Source organism: Myotis brandtii, unplaced genomic scaffold (genome assembly GCF_000412655.1).
Source record: "Myotis brandtii unplaced genomic scaffold, ASM41265v1 scaffold302, whole genome shotgun sequence".
Lineage (NCBI taxonomy): Eukaryota > Metazoa > Chordata > Mammalia > Chiroptera > Vespertilionidae > Myotis > Myotis brandtii.
The window spans coordinates 97,657-108,236 of record NW_005361545.1 but is presented as its reverse complement, the minus strand read 5'-3'; the positions used below and the strand labels follow the sequence as shown (position 1 = coordinate 108,236).

The following is a 10,580-nucleotide window of genomic DNA, read 5'->3' as shown; positions in this document are numbered from 1 at the left end:
GGGGGTAAGAGATCAACCGAAGGACTTGTATGCATGAATATAAGCATAACCAATGGACATAAGACACTGGGGGGTAGGGGAAGCCGGGGGAATGTCAAGGGGGGGAAAAAGAAGGAGAATATGTAATACTCTTTGTAATACTTTAAGCAATAATATATAAATAAAATTAAAAAATAAAGTATTCTTTATACTTAAAAATGAATAATCAGATATACTTATATGTATACATACGGGTTCTTTAGAAAACAGTCACATTATAATTTTGCATTAAAATACCTAGAAGAGTACTACATTACTCTTTGTAATACTTTAAGCAATAATATATAAATAAAATTAAAAAATAAAGTATTCTTTATACTTAAAAAAAATGAATCAGATATACTTATATGTATACATACGGGTTCTTTAGAAAACAGTCACATTATAATTTTGCATTAAAATACCTAGAAGACAAGTACTACATATTACTATGTAAAATGCCTAGTATTGCACCATACACATGTGGATAATAAATTCTATTAATTAAAATAAAGAAAGAGCAGGGTGTAATGTAGGAATAATAAAGGCAAACTACCAGTGAAAGCACATACAGAAATGTGCTCTGTCACTGTTTTGATAGAGGAGCTTTTTATTTCAGTGCTTTGCATATTTGTTCAAATCGACAGTCCCTATTAAAACTGCAAACCACTTCCTCTTAAAGCAAATATTTACATATGGAGAAAATTAAAAAACACTGTACACTTCTGGACATAGCATCTTTTTAGACCATGGCAATAATTGTTGCATTTTAGTAATGTCCACTTTTGTACTTCACTCTTTAGGCCGCTGGCTAAAGCCTTATATATGTCTTTATAAAACATCAATGTAAAGAATATGCTCCCGAACATCTGTGTACCTAAAATTTGAGTAGCTAAGACTCAGTAAATTGTGTCCTGTTCTGATCCAAATGAACAAGCATTATTGATATAATGATAAGAAAAGTAAGATCAGCAATAGCAGAAATCCAACTAAAGAAAAATCTACGAAGAAACATAATTAATGAAAGAAACACATTTGCATATTTGGCCATGGCTTACTCAGAGGAAACATGATGCTATAATTACGGCATTGGAAGAAAATGATTTCAATAACTGGAGAAAAATACTTACTTGTTTCACATTTTCAGCTAAGAAGACAATATAAACACTACAGAATCCCAGCTGTGTTATCACCAGAAAAAAGTCAACCACACTCCTAAAAAGACAAACCCACAAATGATTATTAATAAGAGCTGCTGAAATATCAATATATATTTTCTTTTTAACTACTTAAAAACATTATAATAGTGTATATTCTTTTCACATCCTTAAAATAAAAATTAAAATATTTATTTTCTACAAAAAGCATACTGTTATGATCAGTATATCACTACAATTATTGAGCAAAAGAATGTTTCATTAAGTTAAAAGGCCAAAATTTTCCCATCACTTATTTCTGAAATTCAACAGTTTGTAAGTATATACTTATAAAATAATTTAATGAAAACAGTTCTTCTTTTAGATTAAGCACAACTCTTCTACTTCTCAAGATATTTTTCAGATTAGCCCAGTGTATTTCCCAAGCCTCCCAGCTTCATGTCATTTGCAAATATCATGAGCATACTCTCTACTATCAAATCACTAATAATATGGAATAGGGGAGGACTAAGGGCATGGCCCTAATCATGCCATCGAAGACCTTTTCAATAGCTTAGCTCTGTTCTTATTTTCTAAAGAGATATCTATAAAATTCCAGGAGGAAGGGAAAGGGATATCACCAAATTAGCATTCTTTGGGTATGGCAGTTGATCAAGTCACAAATTTGTCTACATGTTAATATATAGCCCATACTTCTCAATCTTTTTCATCCTCACCCGAGGATATTTTTATTGATTTTAGAGAGAGAGGAAGGCGGGGGGAGGGACATCAACGTGGGAGAGAAACATCAATCAGTTGCCTCCTGTATGTGCCCCAACTGGGGATCAAACTGGCAACTTATGTATGTATCCTGAGCAGGATTCAAACCCACAACCTTTTTGGTGTACAGGACAACACTCAACCAACTGAACCACTAGGCCAGGCAATATTCTCAATTTTGTTCTGGGAAAAATAAGTGACTACAATAGCATCTCATCTGACCATCAATGTCAAGCTGTCAAATAATCTGGTCTACCAATCTACAGATCCTCCTTCTGCCATTTGAAACTAAAAGAGCCCTTGCCTGTATCTTCATTCTGGCCCTATCTCTACAGTTCTCCATGGTTCTTCAGGTACCTCTTTTGGAAGTAATCTTGGTACCCTGAAATGAATTCAAGTTTCTTCTCTCTAAGGAATTACATTTAAGTATTCCCCTTAAGGTCTCTTCATTCATCTTTGACTTTAGTATCCCACCAATAATCATTCCAACCACTTCTATGTGAAGCCATTCTTTTGATAGAAAAAACAGACACAGCTGCCTCTGGACTGGAGCAGGAGGAAAAAGATACAATTTTGGGGGCAAATCCGTAGGGCCTGAAACTGTTTTCTTCCTTTTCCTACTCAGCATATCAAGAACTCTCAGCAGCTCATAAATAAATATAAACTCCTGAAAATCCCTAGAAAGGTCACATTTAACCATAAACCATTAACACTATTCTTTTTCTTCTTTTAATTTTCACTGCACATATCATTTGTACCACACTCAGCATTTTGTTGATCATCTATGCTTATTTTTCCAGGGCTGTATTCATCTCACTTTGATTAGCCATGTCCACCAATGATAGAGTTATATTTAACCAGTAAGATAAGAATATCCTAAAGGAGGAAGGGAAAGGGATATCACCAAATTAGCATTCTTTGGGTATGGCAGTTGATCAAGTCACAAATTTGTCTACATGTTAATATATAGCCCATACTTCTCAATCTTTTTCATCCTCACCCGAGGATATTTTTATTGATTTTAGAGAGAGAGGAAGGCGGGGGGAGGGACATCAACGTGGGAGAGAAACATCAATCAGTTGCCTCCTGTATGTGCCCCAACTGGGGATCAAACTGGCAACTTATGTTTGTATCCTGAGCAGGATTCAAACCCACAACCTTTTTGGTGTACAGGACAACACTCAACCAACTGAACCACTAGGCCAGGCAATATTCTCAATTTTGTTCTGGGAAAAATAAGTGACTACAATAGCATCTCATCTGACCATCAATGTCAAGCTGTCAAATAATCTGGTCTACCAATCTACAGATCCTCCTTCTGCCATTTGAAACTAAAAGAGCCCTTGCCTGTATCTTCATTCTGACCCTATCTCTACAGTTCTCCATGGTTCTTCAGGTACCTCTTTTGGAAGTAATCTTGGTACCCTGAAATGAATTCAAGTTTCTTCTCTCTAAGGAATTACATTTAAGTATTCCCCTTAAGGTCTCTTCATTCATCTTTGACTTTAGTATCCCACCAATAATCATTCCAACCACTTCTATGTGAAGCCATTCTTTTGATAGAAAAAACAGACACAGCTGCCTCTGGACTGGAGCAGGAGGAAGAAGATACAATTTTGGGGGCAAATCCGTAGGGCCTGAAACTGTTTTCTTCCTTTTCCTACTCAGCATATCAAGAACTCTCAGCAGCTCATAAATAAATATAAACTCCTGAAAATCCCTAGAAAGGTCACATTTAACCATAAACCATTAACACTATTCTTTTTCTTCTTTTAATTTTCACTGCACATATCATTTGTACCACACTCAGCATTTTGTTGATCATCTATGCTTATTTTTCCAGGGCTGTATTCATCTCACTTTGATTAGCCATGTCCACCAATGATAGAGTTATATTTAACCAGTAAGATAAGAATATCCTAAAATGCATACTTCAGATGTCTTCTAAGCATATAGCTAAACAGCATAATTTTGTTTGAAATAATGAGATCACAACTTTTTTCTTTTCCTTGAAAAATGAATGAACATGATTATATCATACTAGAAGCCCGATGCATGAAATTCGTGCAAGAGTAGGCCTTCCTTCCCCCAGCTGCCGGCACCGGCTTCCCTCTGGCACCCGGGACCTGGGCTTCCCTCGCAGCCCCAGCTTAATCCGGAAGGACATCTGGTCTAATTAGCATACTATGCTTTTATTAGTATAGAACAGGGGTCCTCAAACTTTTTAAACAGGGGGCCAATTCACTGTCCCTCAGACCGTTGGAGGGCCGGACTATAGTTTAAAAAAAAATTATGAACAAATTCCTATGCATACAGCGGCAGCAAAAACACGCGGCGGGCCGGATAAATGTTTTCGGCGGGCCGCATGTGGCCCGCGGGCCGTAGTTTGAGGACCCCTGGTATAGAAGTTTGCCAGGTGCTTCATAAATATTATTTAAACTACTGTAGTAAGCTTGTGAAGCAAGTATTATTATAAACTCATTTGATAGTGAGAAAACTAAAACAAAATAATTTGTACAGGGTCATAAAATTGAAAAATGGTAGAGTTGAGATCTGATCCCAAGTCTGTCTAACTTTAAAGATTATGTTTATTCCCCCAACTTTATCATACTTTTATTAATGTATAAATTAACAGCATTTATAGGTTAAAATACTTAAAATTAATGTAATTTCAATAACCAGATATTAATAATATAGCAAGCACTTACCGTCCCCATGCTGCTTGCTTCTGAAGACAACTCCAAGGACTTACTTCCATAGCAAAGCTCACAGTGTCACTATAGCCTAATGTTGACTTTTTAAACCTGTAATGTAATGACATACATGTATGTGAAAAAAAAAAATTCCAGTAGGTTCATAAATCCTTCCCTTTAAAAGACATCAAATAAATAGGAATTAATGACTCTAAGGCTATTCCCTAACAGTTTTTTTGAAATTTCAAGATCTGCATAAAGTATGTCTCATGAAATTTAAAAATTTTATCTGTCCTTATTACCAATATATTAGTTTTATCTACTGTTGAAGTTTATATATTTGTAGAATTCATATAACAATAGTTGTGCTTCACAGATTTAAATATTTCAATTACCTAAAATCATTGTTCATGCTTAAATTATTCCATTCTTAGAATAGCATTACTTAATACATCTGTACAGGGCTTTACAATATATTTTCACATAACCTATCTTCTTTAATCCTCAAAGTAGCCCCATGAGGTAGGTATTATTTCCCCAAGTCCTCTTTCCCACTTTTCTTTCAAGTATACATTGTTATTTAAAAATCATAAATGACTTGCCCACAGTTTTAAGAACATTTAAAACAACAAGAGTTAAAGATTAGAATATTAGTTTACTATTCCTAGCCAATTTGGCTCAGTCAAGGGCCATGTTGTAGGCTCGATCTACAGCCCCATTAAGGCACGTGCAGGAGACAAGCAATCAACATGTCACTTTCACACTGTGTGTCTCTACCCGTACCTTCCAATCTCTCTCTAAATAATAATTAAAAAAAAATCAATGGAAAAATACCCTTGGGTGAGGATTAACAACAATAACAAAGAATTTTAGTTTACTAGAATAGACAATATTTATTTTTTAAAAGTGGTCCATTGTAAAGTAGAAGCATTACATGATAAAAGATAAAGAAAAAGGAATATTATTTTATGGACTATCTACCAATCCACATATCAGCAAAGAACACTAAAGTCACTATACCCCAAATTGAATTACTAACAAATTGGAGATCATTACACTATAACTAAAAACAGTACTGCTTCCTCTATTTCCCCATATATCTTTCCTGATTTTCTCATTTACACTAAATAAAAGAAACCATTCTACAACTGATAGGGCAATATATTTATTTTATTTATTTTGAGAGAGAGAGAGAAAGAGAGAAACATCAATTTGTTGTTCCACTTATTTATGCATTCATTGATTGCTTCTTGTATGTGCCCTGACTGGAAATTGAACCTGCAACCTTGGTGTGTCAGGATGACACTGTAACTAACTGAGCTACCCAGCCAAGGCCAATAAGGCTATATTTCACTTTATCGTTTTTTGTTTATCATCACCCGAATATATTTTTTCCACTGATAATTAGAGAGAGTGGAAGGGAAAGAAGGGGAGGGGGGAGAAGGAGGGGGAGGAAAAAGGGAAGGAGATGGGGAGAGAGAGCATAAGAAAGAAAAACAACGATGTGAGACACATTGATTGGTTTCCTCCCACAAGAGCCCCAACCAGGGCTGGGGATCGAACCTACAACCCAGGTACATGTCCTTGAAATCGAGTCCACAAGCCTTTGTTGCGTGGGCCTTTGCTCTAACCACTATACAACATGGGCTAGAGCAAGGCTATATTTTAAAATAAGTAAATATATTCTGACCAGATTTCAACCATATGAAATGCTACCATTTTCCAAATTCATTATCTTAAACTTGTCTATATAAAAGATTACAGGAAATACAACTGCTAGTTGCAAAGCAGTGTGGAAATGTAAGACTATCTATTGCTCTAAATAATTACACAGCTTCAAAATAAATAGACTTAATGAATCCACATTTACCTCTGACAGAGAAAGTGACTGCAACGCACCAAAATGTGCATACAGTGAACAGAAATAATTCCTATAAACACAAGGCTGATTGGTCCAAGCTGTAGGGGAAAAATTATAAGGTTGACATATTTAACAAAATTTAAGTTGCCTTATAAGCAATAAGACAACAAACTATGCATTTGCCAATAAATATTTGTTGGACAAAATGATTAAATATTTTTAATGGAAAAACTAATAAACTGGATATAGAAAGAATTCCAGTAATACTTAAATTACCACATATAATTCCATCTTATCAACTTGGCTGTCTAAACCTATGAATACAGAGTACAGCTAGATATGCAACAAAGTAGGACGGAATACATATTATTTAACATGAGACAGCAAGTCTATCACTACCAGTGCCCCACCAAAATAATTACATGCAACTATGAATCATTATCTAAATCAGCGGTCGCCAACCTTTCGGACCTCACAGACCACCAGTGGTCCACAGACCACCTGTTGGCCACCGCTGAATGACTAAAATAGCACTCTTATCAATCTGGGATTGTGGGCAATCCATTTCTTCTATAGACTGCTTATTGAGCACTTACTATGTGTGAGGAACTGTGCCTAGAAAATAACTATTTGAAAAAGTGGTACATAAACTTCAAGTATTTATTACTAAAATTAAAGTTATTCTTGGGTTGCTGAGACACAGACAAAATATTGCCAAAGTTCATTTTATAATTAGAAAATTTTAAGTTTCTCTAAATTAGAGTGAACAAAGTCAAATGCAGAGAAAGATGATATTAAAATTGTTTTTTAGAAAACTAGTCATTTAAAAAAGGGTTAAATATAATTTCATTACTTCTTAAGCGAATTCTCTCCTATCTAGAGTCTCTGCAACAACTATAATAATTGGTTCTAATACTTAAATATTTGTTTTCAAAACATGTTATTCCTTTTAACTATTGTTCTTGAAATCTGAAAACTACATATTTTATTCTGAATCTAAAAAACTATAAGTTCACTAATACAAATAATCTTCTCTATAAATAAATGTGCTGACATGTGTACACTGCTTACTAGTAAATCACTGAAAATCCAAGAATAATAAGATATAAACATACCTGTAAACTCAAATACTAGTTTAGGATCTTTCTGTCAAATAATACATATTACTAATCAAGTAGAAATGAAAAGAGTAATTAACTGTCATTTTTGGTTAGATACTATTATCATAATTGGCATAACTTTATCAATACAATGGCTGAATGATTATTTGTCACCTGACCATGTTTTAGTTGACTAGGTCAGATGTTAATTTGTGGTAATCTTTGCTGTAAATGAAGACTGATAGCTGTGTGGTAACTACAGAGCACAATGATAAGTCTTACCACGATGCCTGCATTTTTTATGGCCAATGGAAGTCCTAAAAGGCCAGTTCCAATATTTCCTTTAAGAAGATGCATAAGAGTTTGTACAAATCTGAAAAGTAAAAGGTGTAAGGTTTAAACATTTTAGAACAAAAGCTATTAAAATCACATGATCGTGGTTTTAGCATTAGGAGATAACTAAAAATTAATCTAGGCAAGGAATCAACATTTCCATTCAACCAGAAGTTAAATGGGCCAGAAGTCATATTTGGTTCAAGTCCCATCTTTGCCATTTAAAAGTAAAATACAACTGACTGAATTTTTTAATAGTGGTTTTCATTTATTTTCCCAAAAAAAAGAGTTCTCAACACTACCTAAGAACTTGACCAGATAAATAAAATAAAGAATAAAAATACAATAAAAGTAAAATACCTAGGATTATTATGGAGACTAAATGAGATATTTAAGTAAAATTATTTTTGTACATATCTATAATAATAAAAGCATAATATGCTAATTAGACCAGATGTCCTTCCTTCCAGACAAAGCCGCAGCAGGCGGGGGCCAAGGCAGAGGCGGCAGAGGCCCCCAGCTGTGGCGGCAGGCAGGGGCCGGGGCCAAGGCCCTTACACAAATTTCATGCATTGGGCCTCTAGTTAAAGTAATAAAGAAAAGGTAATTTTCTCATAAGACTCTTTGCTGCTATAATATTCAGAACAATACTGAAGATTATATAGCTAGGTTGGTAAGATAGCAATTTACTGACATTGTCTATGTAATTATGGTACTAAACATATTTGATCTATGATCTATGATGAACATAAGAGGAAGTTAATTAAAAGAAAAAACATACAAGTTTTAAAACAATGTGTATCATCAGGTAAGATAAATACTGGTTAACTTTTAGACTATGAACTCCCTAAGGCAGTGGTCGCTGGCGAGCCACATGCTGCTCTTTGGCCCCTTGAGTGTGGCTCTTCCACAAAATACCGACTTCTGCGCATGGGCCACGAAGTTTCAATCGCACTGTACGTGTGCGCCCGCACGTGGTATTTTGTGGAAGAGCCACACTCAAGGGGCCAAAGAGCAGCATGTGGCTCGCCAGCCGCAGTTTGCTGACCACTGCCCTAACGGGTTTCACCTAAGAAAAGTTTCCTCTTAACAGGCATTTGAAGGAGGTCTCTTGACCAAGAAAAAAATAAACTAGGAAGACTAGCACAAACTTTAAACTTAGGAAATAAAAATGCTTAAAATTTTTTAGTTTATGCTATTCTTTTCTTATTAAAACATTACTTTGCTAAATCATTAATTACTCCTAGAATAAGAACTCACTCAAATCTATTAATGATAAAATAAGAAAAGTTTTAAAAAGTTCAACTGCATAACAAAGGGTTTACTACCTACCTCCCATGATCTAACTCCTATTTCAGAAGCAACTTCTCTTAAAATTTATATCCTCTCAATCAGATCTTCCTTCAAGATCCATAACCTTTGATACGTATCATCATTGGAGTAATTCCTATACACTGCTCTGTAATTTAGATGTATTTGTTCTTTCCCAAATAGACTATCAACACCTTGAGGGCGGGAACTATGTCTTATCCATCTTTGTCTTCTGTACTATCTAGTTGGGCCCCTCTCCCATAGAAGATTACCAAGTATATACTGAATGAAAAGGAGACATGTAAACCATAACACTTACGAAATGCCCTCTTGGTCATCAAGCTGGTAATGCTTCTGAACAGGTAAGAGCTCTTGCTCATGTTCTTCATCTGATGTCCCATCGAAATTCTGCTCATTTATTAAGGGCCTCATTACATCCATATCTTTAAAGAGAAAAACAAAGAACTCCACTATTATTTTTAAAAGTGGGATAAAGCTAGTATAAATTCATTTTTAAGTAGTATATACCACTGGTACTCATCTTTACTATTTCTACGGTAAGTTAATGCACATTAATATCCTGAGTTTTAGTACAGTGGGGCCTTGACTTACGAGTTTAATTCATTCCATGACGGAGCTCGTAACTCAAATTACTCGTATGTCAAATCATAAAGTGAACGAGACACGTGATGCTGGGCTGATGTTGTGGCGTTCACTGTGACGTTCGCTGTGCCAACTAGCGGTGGGGTATCTGAAGCTGGCTCGTGACCTGAATTTTAGCTCACAACTCAAAGCAAAAAATCGGCCGAGAGACAGCTCGTATCTCGAAAAACTCATTAGTCGGGACACTCGTAAGTCAAGGCCCCACTGTATATTTAAAAATAAACAACTAGACTTATTTGCTGGACATTTTGTTTGGACTAAGCAGTGCAAAATGAAAAGCATAAGTATTCAATGCAAAATGTTTTCTGCTTTGTCTACATGAGGTTTACAGTAAAGGTCATAGAATTATGAAAAATGTGAATAACGAATTTTTATCTCGTTAGCTGCAAATCATATTATATATACAAGTAATCATATTTTAAATACTTAAAATTATAAGTCCATTCCAACCATTACATTTTTAGAACCAAAATTTGCACTTATATATATAGCAATTTTTAGCATGATTTTGCTCCTTTCAGGGAGAAAAGCAACACTTTCTGTCCTGTTCTAGTAAAATTTACAAAATTCAGATTTATTGAGATGACTGATATGCATTAGTAAAGTCTGAAGTACAGGATAGTTTAAGGACATGAAAGTTTGTTCCATTCTAATACAATAAACCTACATAACAAAGAGCTGAGGC

General features: G+C 34.9%; 1 protein-coding gene across 1 annotated transcript in view; it reads right to left on the bottom strand.

Annotated features, from left to right (window-relative positions):
• The window catches only part of SLC36A4 (solute carrier family 36 (proton/amino acid symporter), member 4), a 48,439-nt gene extending 38,757 nt beyond the window's left edge, over positions 1–9,682 (bottom strand). Inside the window, exons 1-5 of the mRNA XM_014542416.1 lie at positions 9,552–9,682; positions 7,871–7,961; positions 6,498–6,586; positions 4,643–4,738; positions 1,149–1,233 (exon numbers count right to left, since the gene is read on the bottom strand). Of these exons, the coding sequence (XP_014397902.1) occupies positions 1,149–1,233; positions 4,643–4,738; positions 6,498–6,586; positions 7,871–7,961; positions 9,552–9,673 (483 nt within the window). The 5' untranslated portion in view covers positions 9,674–9,682. The remainder of the gene's footprint in view (positions 1–1,148; positions 1,234–4,642; positions 4,739–6,497; positions 6,587–7,870; positions 7,962–9,551) is intronic.
• Between the last annotated feature and the right edge of the window lie 898 nt (positions 9,683–10,580).